Source organism: Lepisosteus oculatus, chromosome 22 (genome assembly GCF_040954835.1).
Source record: "Lepisosteus oculatus isolate fLepOcu1 chromosome 22, fLepOcu1.hap2, whole genome shotgun sequence".
Lineage (NCBI taxonomy): Eukaryota > Metazoa > Chordata > Actinopteri > Semionotiformes > Lepisosteidae > Lepisosteus > Lepisosteus oculatus.
The window spans coordinates 5,680,599-5,703,186 of NC_090717.1; the positions used below are offsets into that span (position 1 = coordinate 5,680,599).

Here is a 22,588-nt window from a genome sequence, read left to right on the forward strand (position 1 = left end):
GCACATTATGAAGTCAAAGAATCACATTATAGAGTTGTGATCCACAGGAGCCGGACAGTCCAATTCACATTTGTTGTCTCCGCATTTATTTTTTTTTGTGAATTAGACAACACAGCAAGTTCATTCCATACAGTATCTTCCAATTCGGGACTGATTGTGTGAAATGGGTGTTGTTCTCTTGATAGAATCCATCATTTTTTAATTCTTTGTGTTATTTGCCAAAGTAAACTTCCTGTAGTTCCTGTGCAGGAAAACAGGAAAACAGTGAAACATAAATTCAATAATTAAGACGATCTCTTGTGAAGTAGGCAGACCCGCAAATTCGTATGGCCTTTTGTAATGCAGTGCGGCAATTGTGTGTCTTTGGAGTGAATGGGAGGAGAGAGCTCAGCTTTTCTCAGTTACCATGGCAGAACCTGGAGCTTTTGTTACACAGTCCTCAATCAGTGACCATCAGTACCCCTGGCTCATATTTCAGAAATGCTAGGCACTCCTCCATTTCGTTCAGCATTGTTTTCAGTGATTGTTTTATATTTTATTAGATTTAAAAACCACCTCACTCACACGCTTACTGTACATGCACCCAGACACACCTTAAATCTGTAATTCTTCCTCAGCAGGGCCACCTTGATCATTCCATGTCCTTCGAGACTGATTAATCCTGATTTGTGTTATGATTTACAACATCAAGGACAGAAACTGAGAAACAAAGGCAGAACAATCAAAATCAGCCAATCAAAATCAATGCATTTGGTTGATTACCTCGGTCCTTATAAACAGTGATATCCGGGGAGCAAAGCAATATGACTTAAGGGTGTGTTTCCTGCGAAAACATGAAAATGAGCGAAGAGTTGTGGCCTTCGCTCATTTTCTCGCTCAATTTACTCCCAATTCCAGGGCAGATTCGTTCCCTCGGGTCTCCAGGTGTACCAGGCCGGGGGGACCTGCTCGCAGGTACGGTACCAGCGGGCAGCTGGAATCGGCGCCTATGCGCTTCAGTACGGCTGTGTTGTCGCTGGCGTCGCCGGTGAAGGGTCCCTCTAACTCAGCCCGCCTGCCAGGTGCTCAAACAGCACGCCTTGGGTCTAATAGCTCATTTACGTCACATTACCTAGGAGACTTGTTAAATACGCAACGAGGCTCAAGGCAACCTCCCTACATCTGTTTTTTGTTCTTATTTTTTAATGACCGATTAGGTAAAGTTACGAAACAAGCTAGCTTAAAAATCTAAGCACTGCGCACATAAAACTGCCAATTCGATTATGCTCTTCGTCTTGTGGTATATTACAGTTCAGCAATGTTCAGAATTTTACTGAACTGCCTAGTGTTTGTTTTGATCTATATAGACGTGTTTTGTAAGACAAGCCTTTACTTTTAAAAGTGATTAACATAGACGCTTTGGTGCACTCTTTTTTAAGTTTTTGGACTACGGTATTGTATGTCTCAAAAGTCAATACATTCTCCTAGCATGCTGCAACTGTGACCTAATTCTGATAAGTACATACTGTATCACAGAGTATTTTGGAAAGCTGTCCTTGCGCAAAAAAGCGCTCAAAGAAAGAGCCTGTGTTTTTCCCAGGTTCTTTGCTGCTATACTTCCCTTGACCAGATGTTTTTTTTTTCTCTATTGAGCTGCTGGTATATGGGTGTTGATACTTTTCAGGTGTCCGAACAAGTCCGAGATTAAAACTATAAAAGAGTTAAAAAAAACCTGCAGTACAAAGAAAACATATTACAATCAGTCTAAGCCCTGAACAGTAAGAATTTATTATGACACTAGACATTATGAAAACCTCAGAAAACCTCTGGAGGTACTGATAACGTGAATAGAATGCAGTTCTGCATAAGTACACATTTATGGGGAAGGATGCTGTCAGGAAACTTTAACACTGTTTAGAGCATGAATTGTAATTGGTACAAGAAGACTTTTTAGTACATTATTCTTTTAGTAACGATCCCTCCCATTTGGTCTTTATAAGATCTATTTTGAAATGGGCTGTCCGTATTCATTATAAACTTTGGGCAGTTACTCATTCATATTTTTTTCCCCTCTAGCATGAAATCTTACAAGAATTGACGAAAGTAAAGAATGTTGTGTTTTTTTGTAAAGTTGAACTAATTCGGGTTTAATGGTTCCTCTAACGATAAACTATAGCAGCTGGCAGATCCTGTGAGTGGTGCAGGTATGAGCAGAGAGCGGTATTTTCGCTGTGACTGTCCAGGTGTGAGCTATATCCCCCTTCGCCGCCTTCTCTGCTCTATTGATCTCAGCTAACTGTCTTGCGAGAGTTGGTCTCTCATCATCTGAGAAGCCTGCTCAGAAGTACGCGTCCCTCCTCCTACTCAACCTGTCATCGCAAGCAGTAAGAAAACCCTCTTCCCTTTTTTCTCTTCGTCAATTTCTTCAGGCTTGCGTCTCTTGACAGGGCATTCACTTTTTTATATTTTACCGGCCAACAAGATGTCCCACCAAGATTCATCGGCTCCAACGTCCAGCCTAACCGGCCAGAGCACTGCAAACGCCGGCTACAACACCAACCCTGTGCCGATGATCACACAAACAGATTCCAGAGATAAATGGAGTAAAAAGATGGATTTTCTTTTATCCGTGATTGGCTTTGCCGTGGATCTTGGGAATGTGTGGAGGTTTCCGTATATCTGCTACCAAAACGGAGGCGGTAAGAATTAGGCACATTATAAGAAGTTGTAACAAGGATTACTTTTAGCTGACAGAAGTCTTTGGTTTCATATGATTTGTCAATCATAATGATATGATACAATAACACCCACATGTGTCAGTCTTAATATATCGAGATATACAGTATAATGCATGAATCAATATAGTCATAATAAAAAACCGCTATCACATTTTAGTGGCAGAATTATTTTATGGATTCTGAACATCAAATTCACTCCTTATTAGCAGGTTTGGAAAACTGTTCAAAGTGGAGAGCATAGCAAAACGTTTTGTGAAAAGGTATTTAAATAATATGTATATCAATTTGCAAACACATTTTGAATTGTATTTGAATCCCTTCGGATATATACGTTTCCAGAGATGTTATTTTTTTACACCTTTTCCTAATGCAAAGCACTCAGTTTAGCACAAATTGAGCTGTCCATGGTGATTAACGTGACTGCGACTGGCACAGGAAAGCAAATGATCTGAGTAAAACTTGCATCAGGATGTAATCACTTCATTTCCTTCAATAAAACAAATACTAAGTAATGGACTAAATATATCGCGTTTAAAAATGATTACACTATAAAGCATAGCCGATGACTGTCTTTATAGGTGTTTAGAACAAACTAGCATCTATATGAAGCAGCATATAAGTTAACTTGTATTGAAATATTCACACACGGAATACACTGTTATGCGTGGAAAAGTTTAATTTCTCCGCATACTCTTATTACAATGTTAGAACTTAAATATTATTACTTGGAAGACTGTAAAAACAGGTCGACATTATTAGAAATGTGTAATTTTCTATATTAAAATGAACTATCGGTTTTCAATATTATCTTTCCAAGATTTAAATGATGCCAAGTAAATATTCCAAAAAGCAAAACTGTATAAAAACAATTATCTACAGGGATGTAACATTATTTTTCAGGACGACAACTTTTTTTTTACCTGTCTTCGTCAATGTTTTCCGAATATCCAAATAAAAACACATATTTAGATTTTTTATTATTGTGCTTATCTTTCATGAGTTAACAAAGAGCACTGAGGACAGTACAATTGTAAATGTTCATTCATAGGAAGTGATTTTGTGTTAAGTTGTGCTTTACAGACATACTAAATTAAAACAATAACGGATAAAATAAGTATTCCTTCGAAAATCCATCAAACAAAACATGTCTGATTTAAGTTATACAGATATACTACAACACAACACAATTGTGGACTACGACACAATTTTAACAACATAATATTACAAGTGATGTCAATCTTGTTTTCAAACCAGGTATCCTGTCAATACTACACATTCGTCATTCTATTTTTACTCCCTTTACGTACTGTCACGCAGGTTTTCTTTAGAATTAATATATGAATTAACTGATTTTATTAATTAACCGAATTAATTAAAATGAAAATAGCAATGATGGAAACGTATATTTGTTATATTGTCGGCATTATCAATACCTTATCTTTTATCATGCTCAAAGGCACGAGCTTTAACTACTGTTTCTTCTATGATACCAAACTCTTTTATTTAAAGCCTCCCAATAATATATGAATAAGCATCATAACCATCATAATTGTAAAATGGGTTTGGTTTACCTCTTGAGTGCTTAAAAAGTACTGCAACTTTCTGATTCTCGCTCTTAACAAATTACACAGCGCTATCCTAGTGTGAAAGTTTAATTTTTAGTGGTATAACTACAATTTACGATTCTATATTGCCTACAGCCCAAAATGCTCATCTTTTATTTACACACAGTAGCAGGGTGATACTGTATGTACAATTGTGTACAATGCTTTCCACACCGATGGGGAAAAGTTAAAACTTAAGTTTCCCTTACCTTGAATTTGAAACAACCTACAACATTTATCTAAAATTTCCCCAACTATTAAATGTCCTGTAACGCAAACAGCATGGTCTTATGCTTAAGGTAATTAAAAATCTTATCAACTGAGCACTCCCCTGATTCATAGATATTCTTATGACACTGGTTCTGCTAAAAACTAACGCTAACTCGAACATTATACAAAAATCATGCATGAAAAAGATTTGAAAAACAGTGCCATGATACACTTGAACAAAAGAGAACTAAAGGTCAAACCGCTTTTGTCGTCTTAGCGCTGTCAAATTTTAAATTAAATATTTACCCACTAGGAATCACGCAGCAAATGTGGTAGTATTTAAAATACCATCATAATTATGTGGTCATATCTATGTTTTATTCAAGATGGTGGTGAGAAGGTTGTTAACATTTATTAACCACATGGCACAGATACCCTGTTTTCTGAGATATTGTTTTATTCTTGGATTTGCAAATATGAATACTTATGTTTTACCTTCTAACCACACTTCAGTAACTGTAGAAGCTCACCTTGTAAGCAGGCTACCTTTCCTAGTTAGAGGTCAGGTTTTTTATGAGGTGTAGCCTAGGTGGTCACTGCAGGTGAAAACTAAAGTTTCTCCATGACTGTTACACTTGTTGCTAAGCTCTGCCAATTCCATCCCGCTGAGAGAAACTGCAGTGGAATCCTTTATACTGTATAAGGAGCTATTTAATCTACTCATTGGACCCTTCCAATGATTCTAGACTCGCTTGAGGTACTGAAACTCTCCCAGAAGTGTTACAGACTTAAACAGTCTGATTCAAGAGGCAGTCAAGGGATATTGAAAGATATGGTACCCTGAAAGAAGAGCAACGTATCTTACCATCCCTGCAACTGTTTTGTTCTGGCATTTGAAGTATCGAGTGCGTTGCAGGCATCGTTTGAAATGACTAACCACTGCATCTGAGCCCACAGCGCTTTTTACCTGCCAAGTTGCCCGTTTGAACAACGATGGTGTAGTACTGCAAATTTCCTAGCAAACACAAACGTGAGTCAGAAGCTACTGAGATGAGATAGAAAGGCTATGGAAGGCAGATACAATTGAATTATTCATATTCTTTACCATAGCTGTTAGTCGTTTAATTTTGATGTCCTGTCAAGATGTAACGGAAATATATACAGGGAAAATCAGTATTCTTTGGTCTAATGTGCGTGACAGAATTTGACGCTTGCACCACGTTAAGTGACAATAATAAAATCGTACTGTATATGGATGAACTGAGAGGCTGATTACCGTGAAACATAAGGTGCTTTGATTGTACACTTTCAGAGGACCGGATGTTTTGCAAGAGAGACACACTTGATATATGGGCCGCTATTTCTAGAACACCCTTAGCATCAGCGGATAGATTAACCTTCTTTGAAAAAACGAAGAAGCCAGCGATATTATGAATGCAGTGGGCACTTTAAGTTGAAGCTAAAAGTCTAGTTATATATGCCAGCAGGGGTGAGAAAAACAGATCAGAGATCTTTCATCGGTCCATACAATTATTTTTCAAGAGTGACCTTGCACAATAAGCAGAACTGGTGGGTCTCAAAGTACTTAACAGGCCTCTTATACAAAAATTTGTTAAAGACTATCAGCTACTAGGGGTACTCTTTTATTTTAAAATATAAAAAATTCATACTTTCCAACTATGTCATACTGGTTGTAGAAATGCTTTCTTTTAGCATGCTCAAAAAGATGGGACCTGTTAGCACATGAGGCCATAAAACATTACGAAAAAAAGCAATAAAACGACTTATATTTATAGATATATAAATATAAAGTCTAAATATAGACTTATATTTGCTTCAGACCTGGTTCCGAAAGTCCATTTACAAGGGCTGTACGTCTGTTCTGAAGTTCCCAGAATGCACACTAAGCAGCAGCATTCTAACCCATGCATGACGTGCCAGAAACGTACATGTATAAAATGTTTTCTTCCCTACTGTATTTTGAAATGCTTTCGAGAGTTAAATATAGCCAGGATCTAATACGACTATGTGTATTGCGAAGAGGGCTTTGGCTGGGATTATCAACAGCAAAACTGTTGATGAACATGAATGTCTGAACAAGCCTGTCGTTTCGGGCTGGTTAACAGACTGCCAACCGTAGCAGAGTAGCAGACCATGACTTTGAAGAAAACCTTCTAGGTGAAACCAGGTTGATTAAACCAGGATACCACTGATGGGTCTACTCCATCTCCAGAAAAAAAACACTTGTTCTTCAGGCCTCCTTTGCTATCTCAACCAACCGTGCAAGAATAAAAACCAAGAAAAATTAAAAAGGAACTTTTCAACTGAAGTTGCGACTATGACAGAACAGCATTCCCCTATGTACAAACCCAAACACTGTCTCTCAAATAATTCCTGCTTCTTCTGTAAGAATGTCTTAAACACATTACTGATATAAAGAATGTTGCATTATAAGTCATTAGAGCATTCACAAAAGATGAAATGACAGTTTTGAGTGTTAACCCATGGCAGTACCATAGGCCTCTGTCATTATGATCAAGGTGGAAAAGTCAATGTCTAAGTAAGGCTTCACCACCCTTGACTTCTTACAGGAATAAAACATGTTGTCAAAACTGACTTAAACTGTTGCTCTGCCTCATCTATTAAAGGTGCTTTTCTCATTCCCTACATCCTGATGGCCATTTTTGGAGGGGTACCACTTTTTTACATGGAACTGGCGCTGGGGCAGTTTCACAGGACTGGAGCTATTTCCATCTGGAAGCACATCTGTCCTATTTTCAAAGGTACACGGTGTCTACTGGCATTAATACACTTAATTATGTTTTTTTTATAACTGATCATGGTCAGACAGGTCCACTAAGGTTGTCCCTGGACTGTGTGCTATATAATATAGTCTATTGAGATATGGTAGCCTCTCAAATATTTTCCATTTCAAACTGTTATAGATTTTTTACCCAGAACTGCCTGCTGCATTGTGGGTATTTCTTAGGATGAAGTAAATTTTAAACACTGTTATTGCAAATGATCATGCAGACCTGCATTCTAGCCAGCAAGCAGGAAAATGAACTGCTTAGTCTTCCTAGCTGATCTGCAGTACACTGTGCTGTGTTGGCTTTGTGTGATACAGGGATCGGCTTCGCAATCTGCATCATCGCCCTGTACGTGTCCTTCTACTACAACACTATCATAGCCTGGGCCCTCTACTACTTCTACTCCTCCTTCACCAGCACACTGCCTTGGACCCACTGCGATAACCCCTGGAACACAGCCAACTGCACCAACTACTTCGGAAAGAGCAACATCACCTGGACCAACTTCTCCAGGTCTCCAGCTGAGGAGTTTTATACGTAAGTGCATGTAAGTGGCTGGTGTGGAGGGTGGGTGGCTGTGGGGCACAGACAAAACATCCCAGTGTTATAACTGGGGTTAAATAGGGGACAAGCAACTTTTTTGAACAGCTTTATCGGGATGTCACGCCGGCAGGTCTTCACAGATGGTAAGCATTTCGCTCTCTGTTACAGTTTGCATGTGTTGTTCTGGCAGTCATTACCAGTTCTGAGTAGACGCAACATGATCCCACAAAACAGTGGGAGTTATCTATCTACCCTGTTATCCATGTGGCTGGTCAGCCTGTCTCAGCTGCAGCCAATAGGTTTTGAGAAGCAGAGTCCTCTTTTTCCCAAATGGCTCCCACAGGAGGAACGTGCTGGAGATCCACAAGTCCACGGGGTTATGCAATGTTGGAGGGATCCGCTGGCAGCTCCTGCTCTGCCTCTTCCTCATCTTCACCATTGTCTACTTCAGCCTCTGGAAAGGGGTCAAGACCTCAGGGAAGGTAAGGCTTACAGGCAAATCTCCGTATTTAAACAGCATTTAGTTTCAGATCGCCCTGGTGAGGCCTGTAGCAAAGTAAGTACTCATGGGAAAGAGTTCTGGTGGTGCAGGCATGTCATGAACATGAAGATATGGTCTATATGTTTCCATACTCTTTGTGCATGTTAGAGGTGTACAGAAAGGAAATCCATACTCTATGTTCTTTTGCATTCCTCCCACAGCTTGTCTCTGGTAGTATCTTCTTGTTCTCTGCATTGCTTGTCCAGCTCTCATGAATTCTTTAGGTATGGATGCTGTGTGCGTCCTAATGCCCCAGTGTAGTCACACGGACACTATACTGTAAGAAGGTGCCATCCTTCGGATGAGATGTAAAACCAAGGTCCTAACTCTCTGTGGTCATTAAAAATCCCAGGGTGTTTCTCAAAAAGAGTAGGGGTGTTACTCCGGCGTCCTGGCCAAATTTCTCATTGGCCTTTACCAATCATGGCCTCCTAATAATCCCCATCTCTGAACTGGCTTCATCACTCTGTTCTCCTCCCCACTGATAGCTGATGTGTGGTGAGCGGACTGGCACACTCTGGCTGCTGTCGCATCATCCAGGTGGGGCTGCACACTGGTGGTGGTGGAGGGGATCCCCATTACTTGTAAAGTGCTTTGAATGGAGTGCCCAGAAAAGCTCTATATAAGTGTAAGGAATTATTATTATTAAATTGTTGTTAGGGATTGAGCTCTTATCTAACTTTTCACATGGATGGCCTCAACACCTAGCATTTCTGGCCTTGAAGGAAACCTTGCTACTTCTATTCCATTTCAGGAATTCATGCAGGGCGTCATTCCCATAAAGGGCTTTTAATTCCAGATTCCAACCTTCTTCTGACAAGTCACTGATTTCACTACGGCTAGAACTAAATATCACGGGATGGAATGGTTAGGGAGAAAACTGCCAAGGTGGCCTACTCCTGCATTTAGTCCCTCTCCTCCCATGATGCCAGGTGGTGTGGGTGACGGCGACACTGCCCTACGTGGTGCTCTTCATCCTGCTGATCCGGGGAGCCACCCTGCCCGGGGCCTGGAGGGGCGTGGTCTTCTACCTCAAACCCAAGTGGGAGAAACTCCTGGAGACCACTGTGAGTAACTGAACACCGGGTGTCTTCCTTCCTGAGAGCTTGGCAGCGCAATATGTTCCTACAAATGTTTTGTCAAATTAGCTGTTTAATCAGGGATTTGACACACAACAACTCACTTTAGATGATCATACAGTTCTTTTTCTTGGATAGAACTTTGTAGAAAAGGTCCATCCTCAATCCACTTTAAGTAGTTAAAATCCTTCTTGTTTTCAAAATTCACATGCTGTTAGTTATTCCTCTTTTAAGGGAGGGAAGCACTTTTCTGTGATTCATTTAAAATGCAAAGATTGGTTAAAGATGAGGTTCAGGATTTAAAACAATGGGTGAAAGCTTTGAAGGGACTTCTGCAATAGCCAGATCTAATGCACATCATCACATAACACATCCTGAAACCACAACAGAAGAGATATGTTTGGGTTTTCAATCAAGAACACAGACAGTTCATTTACGTTGTGTCACAAAACTCCATATTTGTATTCTCCATCTATCTAGAGAAGAAAGTGCTCGTACACTGATAGTGATTTTCTTAATGTGTGTTGCTCTTTAAAAACAGACATAGATGAGATGCATAAAAACCAGAGCTACTAATGAGATGCGTAATTTTGTTAGAAATTTCCATTAAGAAGAGCTCCTCTCTCTATCTTTCCATTGCGGAATAATCAACTCGTTACTCTTCAGATCTCTCGGTCTGAACAAGGCCCTGGGAAAGCTCTTAGACTTCATAATAGAAGAATGAGGCCAGCATTGTATTCTAGTTACTATAACAGGTTTCAATAAAGCCGAGTCCTATCTCTTTTGTGCACACTGAACCTGTGGAAAAAAGGTTTGATAGAGAGGACCCCACTCTTTTGTCGTTGCTCTCATAATGCAACAGATGCCTACAAACCTGTATTAAATGCAATGAAAAGTGAAAGAATAAGTTCAAATTTATAAGCATTGGAGTACTGTAGAGTGTGTCGAAAAATGAGAGCAACAGGTTAATTGGAATAGACCCATCTAACAGATTGTATCGTACCACCCACAACGGTACACTACATGCTTATGATGCTATAACATTTAAAATTTATCACTTTCATTTTCTGGAATTTGTAGTGCCACAGGTTCAGTAGTCTTACCACAGTGACATTGCATTTTTTTCTGTTAAAAGTATCAGTATATCCCAGTGTTTGTTTCCTGATATATTTTCTTTTAGGTCTTAATCACACATAAATATTTTGATATTTAGTATATTTAGTAGGGGACTCCCCTTGCGTGTTCCCTCAGGGGTAGCCCATGTTCATACATATCTTTCTGAAGAAGACGTATGTAACTCAACTTGCCGGAGACTGAAGAAGGAACTGGGTCACATAATATGTTCTGCTATACTACAAGATGGATAATCTTAAACACACGCAATGCTTTAAAGTGATATCACACTAAGTGATAAAGAACAAATAATGAAAGATGCTCACAAAACCAAAGAGAGGACAGTGCAGCAAGCTAAAGACCTCTGCAACACTACACTTCTACACAGAGATGAGTTTTCGTCTCTGCTGTCTTGCCTTGGCATCTCAATCGAGTGGGCCGTCACATGCAGTCTAGTCCTCTTAACCTTAAAAAAACAGGATGACCTCTGTATCGATGAGCTGCTGCGTGCCCTGGTATGGACTTCACTTTTTACCATCCTGCCAGCAGTTGTGTTCTGATTTTAACTTCAAGAAGAAAAACAATTTGGTGCCAGGAGTGACTAGTCATTTGCAATAAAAGTTGCCTTTGTAGAAGGAGGGCTACTGTTCATCAAGAGCAGAGAGGAGATTTTCCTCTTGGGTTGACCAAAGACCACATTTCGATATGGCAAGACAAATAAAGGTGGTGATTTACTCCCAGAAACGAGCATGATTTGGGGAAAAGGCTTTGGTCTTCCCGAGCTTTCAAGCTGCAGTGTCCAATGTTGGGAACAATTTATGGTGTTTTCTGCAGGTGTGGGTGGATGCAGCAGCCCAGATCTTCTTCTCACTGGGTCCTGGGTTTGGGGTGCTTCTTGCCTTGGCTAGCTACAACCCATTCACCAACAACTGCTATCGGTAAGGCCACATGAGGGGCAAGAGCTGATTACTTCAAACTTAAAACACCTTAACTGCCATGCACTGGTCAATCAATGATCATGGGCTAATGTCAGCAACCATGGTGAGAACATAAAGCACAGCTGATGGATTGTATCTCTGCATGAATTACAAAAGGTACTTAAGGTAGATATCATCCATCCACTTCTGAGTTTTTTTTTTTACTTTTCTAGGGGATCATTTTGTGTTCCATCAATAGTCTCTAAATAGCATCACATTCATTATGCAGGCTACGACCAGAGCTCATTGAGGTCTGATGAGTAAACAGCATTAAGCAAAGAAAATAAGCAAACATAAAAAAAAGGATTAAGAGCATAAAACGGATGAGCTAGGAGCCAAAAACTCTCTCGAAAATGCAATTAAAAAAGGAAGCAATGACGCCAGCTGAACAGAAGACAAATGCGGAGTAGGGTCTTCATAGGTCGAAATTGAATTCTACATCTCTGTAACACCACGTTGTGAAATCACAGCTTGAGGGTAATGTAATTGGTATGGGAATCCAGCACGTGAGAAGCTATCAGCACAATTGGCTGCTAAAAAAGAAATCAATGAATCGGAAGCCTGTCTCCTCGTAATGGGTGGTCTGGAAAAGATTTTCTCTGCTCACACGCTACGCAGCACTGAATCCTCTGCGATATTGATCTTAATCGCTCAGACAGAGCATGGACTGCATGTGACACGTGCACGATGACATGTGCCGGATGCATCCGCTAGCCATTGTGTGCCATGCATGGGGTTCACATGAAATGGAAACAGTGTTCTTCTGAGTTTCACCGACCCGGATCAGGATTGATCAGTTCCATTTTCACTACGTGTGAACACCGTGTGCATCTGTACAAACATGCGGCCATTTCTGGGCTACGCCTTGTAGGGATGCGAGGAGTCACAGTGCAGCCCATAGAAGGTTTAAGATGAGTTGAATTGAAATGGAAATGGCCACTTTCTTATAACACTGAAGAAGACACAAGGTGTATATCCCACAGTGCCCTGAATTGCAACAGTTTTACAGAGGTTTTTATAGTCCCAGTCCACCCATTTTATTACCATGAATGGGGGTTTAAGAATTCGCATTCTACTTCTATACGTACAATAGCAGGTGTATGTTCTAATATTCTCTTACGCCAGATCAGGAGACCAGGTCAATGTCCCCAGGCCAGAGCCAGATATCTTCAGCCTGAAACATTGACAAAACTTTCAATATTACACAGGTGAAACAAATTTGCTTGAGGGACATTATTCACATATTGCCTTTTAAAAGGGAAACAATGGCCTTTTTTCAAATGTTCTGAGTCACAAAAAGTATTTTCCTAAAGCACTGTTCTCCCTTTGTGTGTGTGCGTGTGCACCAGTGACGCCATCGTGACCAGCCTCGTGAACTGCCTGACGAGTTTCATCTCTGGGTTTGTCATCTTCACGGTCCTGGGCTACATGGCAGAAATGAGAAATGTTGAAGTGGAAGATGTGGCCAAAGATAAAGGTTTGCTTGTCTCATCTTCTGTGCCCTTCTGAGGGGGCATGAATGATAATTATAATTTCTCAGTACAATTTTGCTTGTAAATGGCACAGTGATTTAGTAAAAAAAACATCAATGGGATTTTTCTCAATAAAAGATCATTCCTTATTTCATTATTATTTCTAGTGGATGTTAAGTTAGTCAAAACAAAGGTTGTTGTCCCAGTAGCATTAGAAACAGCAAAAGTAGTCTGAACTTATCTTCACATTCAGCACTCACTTTGGAAAGAGCACGTCTCATTTTTCCTGATATTGTTCTCTACAGGACCCAGCCTGCTGTTTATCACCTACCCAGAGGCCATTGCTAACATGGTGGGTTCCACGTTTTTTGCCATCATCTTCTTCGTGATGATGATCACACTTGGACTCGACAGCACGGTATGTGACAACCTCTCTGTAAGAAGCTCTAACCTTACACAAGATCATAGGAAAAGATGAGAATAAAAACAGTCTATTCTGCCCTTCAGTGCTGCTTATTTTCCCAGACACTGAGTGAAGCTTTCATGACATCCAGCCTAGACTTGACAGTTCCCACAGTTCCCAGTGTTTATGTCCCCACATGCTCTAGCAATGCATCCCCAGCACTGAAAACTACATTTTATAAAATGGGTAAAAAATTGGCATTTAACTGAATTCTATACCTGAATCCTCCTGTATTGACCTAATTGTATCTTGATGGTTGGCCTTTCCCCCAAGCTTTGTATATTCAGCAAATATCAGATATAACTAACTTGTTACTAATACCTAAATCTATATCATCCATATATACAGTAGGCAGAAGAGCAGTGGTTCCAGCACTTGGACTTGACACATTGCTCAAACAGGATGTTTTGTATCATCCTAATACACTTACCGACTTATACAACAGCATCGTGGAGCATCATTAATTCCTACAGCTTTCAGTAATACATGAACACCAGTTCATAAGAACATGAGAACACAGGAGCTCACAGAAACAAGACGAGACCATTCGTCTCACCTTGTCGTTGGTAGCGAGTGGAAAATTGATCAGAGGGTCTCATCCAGCCGTTTCTTGAAAGAAGCCAGGGCACCAGCTTCAACAACATACCTGGGCAGCGTGTTCAATACTCCCACAACCCTTGGCTAAAGAAGTGCCTCCAGTTCTTGGTTTTAAATGCATGTCTATGTCTGTGTAGTTTGCACTTGTGTGCACTGGTTTCTGTTTCTAGTTCATTTTCATTCTGATCGACCCAGCTGGGTTGCCGGTGTCAGTGCCTTTGATGCTTTCGAATACTTGCATCTGTTCCCTTCATAATCTTCTTTGTTCGAAACTAAACCTCCCTTAGCCTGTCAGTGTAGGACAGTCCCTTAACCCCCAAAATGTATCAAGCTGCACTCCTCTGTACTAATTCCAGATTGTTTTCTGTATAGTATAAATATAAATGTACACAATATAATAATTAGGCCTTACAAATACATTATGCATTCTGAATGAAATCCAAGAATGAGCCTGTCGGTTATATCTGTGCTCCTCTGGTTAAAAATTCAGCTTGTCGCACTTGTACAGGTCTCAGCTTTGCCATAAGGAGCAAGTACCCAAACCCAAACATTCCTCATTACACCAGTTTTTATCCGCGTGTAAAATCTCTGTATTTCACCTTAATTACATGAAGCCGGAGGGTTTGTGATGACCTGTGCTAGCTCAGTAAACTCTATGCTGTAGTTAAACAGTAGATAGTGCCGGGATTGTCTAACGTTATTTTAGGTAAACAAAGAGAGGACCATTTCTAATCAGGGACTTTGAAACTAGTACGATACATTTCTAATCTTAAGACCTTGAGTAAATGAAAAAAAAAAACTATCTCGGCAACAAGCTGTGAACAGAAAAGATCTTGGTTTCAAATGTTTTGCTCTTTCTTCAAAACCAAAGCAAACTGAATGTTGAACACAAGGTTTTTTAAACTGTGTTTGGTAGATGGATCAAAGTTTTTACTTTTCAGATGGTGTCCAGGTGTCTAACGGAGGTTCTGTTGTGTTAAGTGCACTTCAGTTTTTGAGTATTCTGTACATTTCTCAGTTTGCAATAGGAGTGTTTAGTGGGCTGTGTTCAATGTGCTGTGAGTGTAGAGTCTTGAATTGAGGTTTGCTCAACATTGTGGGCTGTTGGGGGGGTTGGGTGAGGGAACAGTCCAGGAGGATGACAAAGGACAGAGGAATGCTGGAGGGTAGCGTTGTAGTGACAACTGTTATGTCTGGGTATGTGTTACAGTTTGGTGGGCTGGAGGCCATCATCACCGCGGTTATGGATGAATATCCCCAGCACTTGTCCAAGCGTCGGGAGCTGTTTGTGCTGGCGCTGGTAATCGTGTGCTTTCTGGGCTCTCTCAGCACTCTCACCCATGTGAGTTTACCTCATCAGACTGTGCCGCCCAGGTCACACAGTTCAGATTCTCTCTATTAGGACTGGCTCTTGTCAGGGTACAGTATTGTATTGAAGCTATAATTCAAGCAAACGATCTGTGGCATGATACTGTTCCTGCATGCCAAAAACAATACAAATTATATGTAATTTACATATTAATGAAAGTAGAGAGCTGAAAATATTATGGTAAAAATAGCAACTTGTGTACCTTCTGTAAACGCTTTACAGTAGCACCTACAATAAGTAAACACATTGAGCTATACAGCTTGCAAAACATCCAGGTTCAGCTACTTTATATGCTCATATATTGTAGAACTTTAGGTAATATTGTCAAAAGAATATTATTAGTTAACATATTATTCCTGTATTAAAAATTACATTTCTCAACAGTCACACAACAGACTCTGTCAGAATTTAATAATGTATTAATTATTTCATTGAGTGTAAGACTTCTCATGAGAGGATACTTCATGTTCTGTATCATGAGTGTAGAGCAGGTACTGAGTTGAATGAAGCCATTGCCTGCACCGTACAGAAGCAATTTCAAAGATGTAGCATTTTCACTGGTACCAGGAGAGGTGAACTCTTAAAGTGAGTGTTCTTCTTGCAGGGAGGTGCATATGTTGTTAAACTACTGGAGGAGTTTGGTGTGGGCTGCTCCATCATTGCTGTTGGCTTTCTGGAGGCCATTGCTGTGTCCTGGTTCTATGGTAAGTCGTTATCGTTGGTAAGCAAAATATTCAGGACATCCGCACTGCTTACAAAACAGATCTTAGTGAATCAATGAATTAATATGCACAGGCTGAATCTACAGAACAGTCAAAGCTATTTAAAAAAACAGACTCACCTCTCTATTTCCCTTTATAGGTATCCAGAGGTTCTGCAATGACATCAAAACCATGTTGGGCTTCACTCCAGGAATCTTTTGGAAAGTTTGCTGGGTGGCTATCAGCCCTGCCTTTCTGGCAGTAAGTAGACATTAAAAAGAGAGATACTGTATGAGAACCTGAAGCCTCCTGCTTCATAGTATCCATTAAAAAACATTTCCATCTCTATTTAAAACAAGAATACCTGTTTTTAATAAGACAGTTAACATGAAGGTGGATGCCCAGAGACCTAAGGTCAGAAGCATTCTTTTCACATTTGCACTTAAACAAAACCTTTTTTTTTTTCCTGGAGAATCACTTGCAAACAAAAGGTGTAATTTTAAGAAATAGCATAACAGTCTGAAAAATATTTAACGTTTCCCCCCATTGTTTTTCCCCACTTCAGTCGTTTTTTAAACATGAATACTTGCATTTCAATCAGGCACTGTCAGCTCTCAATCCCAGTGCTCCCCCTATTCTCTCAACCTGCTCAGTTAATAAAAGCAAGGAGCTGCATTTTCTAATCTCAGCAAATGTAGCTAAGTGTACTACACAGTGAAGGTTGTGTCTCTATTGATGGCACATGCAATTTCATAATGAGCTTCAAAGCCCATTACTTAAACATGCTTTAATGTCAGTACTGGTTGTAATAACATTACGTAAAGGAGTTCTTCCAAGAACAAATCTTAGGGTAGCTATTTGATTAGCTTCAGGCCAGTGGGCGATGGCCTTGAGAACAGGTTAATTGATGAACAGTAATCAGCTGTTTGTTAATTGGGGCTCAGGCACTTTGCATTGATTGCCAATGAAGTGTTAGTGGGAAACAAAACAGAGTGTGTAAACGCTACTGGTAGGGAGATGGTAATTCAGAAAGAAAAATATTAAACTGTATCATTTTTATTCAGTTGTTAGAAAAGCCCTGTTTTAGCTTGTGGTTGTAAACATTATTCAAAACCTAAGTCAATTGCAAGCTGGACCACTGTTTAGATAATCTAAACTAGGAAAAAAGGGGCTGATGTAATGTTTCAGGCCAAAGTTATTTCTATTTGCTGTATTAAGCAAGGCCGAATCTTTAGCATTTAACTTATCTGATGGGAATTTGTTGAAGGGCACATTTCCACAAAGATAACTTGCGTAAAAAAAAACAATTTTTTGTGTAGGGATTTGCTTTCTGACAAATGTTGGGTACTTCGCTATAAGTCTGCCAAAACAACAAGCAGAGAAACACGAAAACACAAGCAATATTATCATTTACATTTTGTGGTTATAATGAATTCAAATTGATTTGATTTTGAACGCTCAAGTGAAACAGGTAAAATAAAAATCATTTTGATGAGGGTGAACAACGTTGCATGCTTGCTAGTTGGTGTGGACATTGGTGTATTTGTGTCTGCACCATTGTGTAGTTGTTTGTAGTTTTGTGCAAATTCAGGTGCCCATTTTTGTGTGGCACCGCTGTGTAAAGCCACGTGCTTGCTTGGGTTCTGCCCTCGGAGATCAGGCAGGAAGGCGCCAGTGGAATGAGTGCTTGTCAGCGTCCTCTTGCCTCGTCTCCAGTCCCTGACACGTGTCTCCTCTCGATCTGCCACAGATATCCTACAAATCCCCTTGGCAAATGCCAATCTGTTCGCCGGCATAGCTTAATGTGCCTGCCATCACTTTGAATACATCTGCACTAATCTCTCTGCGCTCTCAATGCTCAAAGCTGTGACATTTACCAATCCCCTGTTTGCTCTTTGTGAACCCCATTGAAAGATAAATGGTTTTTCGGTTATTTTGTTACTTTGGATCATTTTCAAACCAGAGAAGAATGGAAGAAAAACATACTGCTTTTTTTTAAAAGGGGGTTTTGAAACAGAAGCAAGACGTATTCTTAATATTGATGATATTCATGGGTAATATACTGGTTGGCTACGGTTGTATACGGTTAGTTTAAATTGTCCCTTTTTTGGATGCATTTGTTTGCATCAAAATGCTTGCTTTGCAGGTTAATTCAAAGAGATTTAGCTGGGGATAAGGATGGAAATCATCCATCTACGCAAGGCCATTCTAGCTGTGTCATCATCATTTTGTGCTGTTGTATTGAAGTTATATTTTGTCTCCCCCCATTTTGCCTGTGTAGAGTGTAGTTTGATTTATTGTCAAATAATGTCCATATGAAACGGACTTTGCTCTGAATGACACTCTCTTTGTCCCTCTTGTTCCCTGTTAGTACATAATTGTGAGCTTCCTGTTGGATCAGCCCCCTCTCATCCTCTTTGACTATAAGTATCCGGACTGGAGCATCACTGTTGGGTACATCATTGGTTTCTCTTCCTTCATGTGGATCCCTGTGTACATGGTCTACAAGCTGGTGTGGACCCCTGGCTCACTAAAGCAGGTCAGATCATCTTCCTTCACACAAGAATATGTTTGAAGAGCTCAGCTCCTTGAAATTCCTAATGCCATCACAAATCTCAGTGCCCTGTGGATGAACAGAAAGATGCCACTACTGCACTGTGTCCTCCCTGACTGCTGAGATCCCTTGTCAAATTTGTGAGAAGAAATTATTGGATGGTTCATAGACCAGGCAAGAAATAAAAGGATGTCTAATGTGCCCTAATAAAGTTATCTATTTCCTCTCTGTGACAGAGCTGCCTCCCAGTCAGTGTTGCCTTGGATGCAGATATATTTCCAGGCTGAACATTGTGATATTCAAATCTGGGTGTACAATCTTTGACATTTACCACTTGCAATCTTGCTACTTACCCTAAAAGCTGTAGTCCCTCCCCTAGGTTGCCTTCAGTCATGATGGGATGACAAAATAGGGATCAAAGAGAAAATAGTCCTGGTGGCAAATCTGCTTAGAGAGCTCAATTAGCTCATGGAAACCGGTATGTCATGCTTCACTTTCATAAACTCACTGACCTAGAAAGCTCACAAAGCCTTGTCTTGATGCATTCTAGTCTTTCAGTTACCACGGTACAGTCAGTTTGCAAGTGTTCATTAATGTTGTAATTGGCTGTGAAGGTTCAGGGTTCATACTCTTCCAGTTGTATTCTCCTCACTCCTCCTTGTGTTCTCAGCGTCTGGCAGTGTGTATGCGCCCAGAGAGAACGATGCCAGACCCTCAGACAGATTCCCTCAGCCTGACGCCAGTTCCGTAACAACACCAGCAGCCTGAGGCCAAGTGGGGGACATCGGAGCTCATACTGGGGGACCGGGGCCTCCCAGTGTTTCTGCAGAGAGGAGATGAAACAGCAACAACAAAGAGTCAATCCAAATTTTCGACAACAGACTTGAAATGACACCAACAGACGATGAGCCTAGCATTTTTGCCATGACGACCATCACCACCCACAACGACAACACCAAAATGGTTCGCAGTGACTTACTGTACACCCTCTCCCATGCTTCACTAGGGAAAAGGAAGAGAATGAGAAAGAGAATGGGCAACATATGTGGTAAAGACTTACGAAATGAAAAATAAGCAAATTGAAGACAGGCCGTTCAAACTGGCTTCTGCTGTGCCAAAGCTGTGAACAGAAGTGTTAAGAATATTATGACAATGTAGAAAGTGTTTATACTAGGAATGCCTCCATAAAACTCAATTTTTAGGTAGAACCAAGCATGTCCCTCTGTTGATCAATTAACTGTTTGAATCCTTTTGCATGGTACTTTGCCAAAGCCCGGCTGTGTGGTTGGCAAATGAAATTGAGGATAGATGAGTGTCAGGAACAGGAGACAACTGATATGAGGTAAAATGACAGGAGAAACTACATTTTGTAGTTTTCTTGGAGATATACTTGGAGATATACTGTAAATGTGCCAACGAAATAAGGCTCGCTCTGGCAGTTTTATGTTCACAGACATTTAAACATTGTAACCTCCAAGGTGCATGGTTAAAAAAATGTACTGTCATTGACATTTCTGCTTTTATAGGTTTGATTTTAGAGATTCTTCAAAATCCTTTAACAAAACAATCATATTATAAACGCAGTAATACTGAATCCCCACAGCTGTTTCCAGTTCAGGTGCAGGAGTCAATTTCCCTCTGATATAATTTAGAACAATAAAATCTAGAATCAATAGAGTAGTGAATATGTGCCATATATTTTTTAGTTTTTTTTATATAAATAGTGTAAAGAAGATTCAGACATTATTTAGGTAATGCAGTGTGGCTTCAGGTACAGTAAAATCTATGTATCTTACAGTCCTCCATTTGTCTCTTTTGAAATTGCGTTTCTCTCTGTACATTTTTCTCCTGTCGGCTGGTAATTTTGTCTTCTGTAATTAATTCTCATTTTGAAACACGGAACACATTGAAAAGTGTTGTTCGTTAAAGACCAAAAACATTTATAATATTCATATACAGTATGCCCAATAGTTTGTGTTTCATGCTTCTAAAATACCCCTGTTAGGTTTTTGTCTTGTGAAACACAAATCATGAACGATGGAGGTTGAGGACAGTGCAGTGGAAATTTTTACTTTTATTTTTTATGTGTAAAATGGTGAATTACGACAAACTCCTTCTCTTTCAGGGATTATAGCACCTTTGTCATCTCCCTAGCTTTCATGGATGAAAACAGTATTGTCTTTCAAAGCAGATTTCTACCAAAGGCTAGTGGCCCTATTGGGCATACCTAGTTAAACACTTCCCTAGTCTCATGTTGTATGTTGCAAAGTGTGTTCAGTGTGTAATCAGTGTTAAATTTATATATATACATGGTAATACCGTAGTAATATTAGCTGCAATTACACATAGAGTATGTATAGGTGTAATACATAAAACAATCAAGAGCATAACACATGGAATGGTTGATGTGTCTAAAAATATTTTTGTGACTGTTATAAAACAAACGAACAATGTTGGCCAACATGCAAATTATTCCAATTACCTCAAGGAACAGGTCAGCAGATGGAATGAAAAGCTGCTATAACTTCACTCTGTTGGTTTATAATAATGCTTCTTATTCTCACTGTTTTGAAGTTCACCTTTCCAGGTATCTTGAGTATAGAACATGACTTGCTAGCTATGACAAAAAGTTTGTTTTACTTGTTTCATGAAAAAGCCTTTGAACTCTCACATTAGAACACAGCTATAGTGCAAAAACATAGAATTGTTTCTGAAATTAGAATATTTCCATACACTAAACACTACAGATCACTATATTTTCTTTTTTAAGCCAAAAAATGACCGCGGCATAGAAGCAAACTAGGACTTAAGCTTTAGGGAGTCGGAGGAGAAATGAGAATTACCTTCAAATTTTGAAAATCCAAAGATATTTGTGTAAGTGGTTTCCCTTGTCACTTTTTGCCCCAGTTATTTTTCACTTTTGAAATGCTAGTAAGTCACTTTTCTTGTGAAGACAAAGATCGTCATTACAGTTGAAAGCTGTTAAAAGATAGCAACGTTCTGTCTTATATCTGCCTAATAAAAGAGTTCTGAAGTGAGACTTCTTGATTTTTTTATCTAATGTCTGCACAATGAATGTAGAAGCTATGGGGTGGAAACAATAGCTTCAAGCTGAAATTTAATCACATCATTCCTGCTCTAATTATGAATACCATCATTCTTTCAAACTGGACATTGAAATTTGACAGTGCTGATATGAAAGGGGGCGTCATAGTCACACAGTGGTTTGGATGGCTACCTTGCAGTGATGGGGCCCTGGGTTCAATTCCTGGAAAGCCAGGGTGTGTGGGGTTTGCATTTTCTCTCTGTGTTTGCATGGGTTTCCCCCTGCTGTTCTGGTTTTCTCCCACAGTCCCAAGCCAAAAAGATTGGCTAATTTAAAAATTGGTTAATTGGCTTGTGTAAAAACGAACCCTGGTGTGAGTGTGTGCGCCCTGCGATGGACTAGAGTCCCGTCCTGAGTGTATCCTGCCTTGGGCCCAGGACTGACATAGCAGGGTCATAGACCTTGGGACACCTTCACCCTGAAATGGATCAGCTGTTATTGGAAGTGATGTGATCTAAAGGCATGATAAAGCCAATTAAAAGGTACACAGTTGTGCAGTAGTGTGGCTTATATAAATATTTAAACATACTGTATAAGCATTTTTGGATTGAACTGTAGAAACCTACATAAATTGTAAAAAATGTAATACTTCAGTTAATATTACAAGTGCAGGTTTAGTGGGTGGGTGACCTTTTTAAATACTGGTACAGTCTGTATAATCAAATAGCAATATTCACCTGCATTAGATGAATTATAACACATTTAAGGGTTAATTGTTAACCTGAAAATACA

The 22,588-nt window shown here is 39.8% G+C and overlaps 1 protein-coding gene across 1 annotated transcript; it reads left to right on the forward strand.

The window, feature by feature from the left end:
• Positions 1–2,243: 2,243 nt before the first annotated feature.
• slc6a4b (solute carrier family 6 member 4b) lies at positions 2,244–21,784 on the forward strand. Its single transcript, XM_006640332.3, has 13 exons — positions 2,244–2,678; positions 7,180–7,314; positions 7,659–7,878; positions 8,228–8,366; positions 9,358–9,492; positions 11,452–11,555; positions 12,944–13,071; positions 13,372–13,484; positions 15,337–15,468; positions 16,100–16,199; positions 16,357–16,457; positions 18,568–18,735; positions 19,421–21,784. The coding sequence occupies exons 1-13, from the start codon at positions 2,462–2,464 to the stop codon at positions 19,499–19,501; spliced, it is 1,773 nt and encodes a 590-aa protein (XP_006640395.1). The 5' UTR covers positions 2,244–2,461; the 3' UTR covers positions 19,502–21,784.
• Positions 21,785–22,588: the final 804 nt, after the last annotated feature.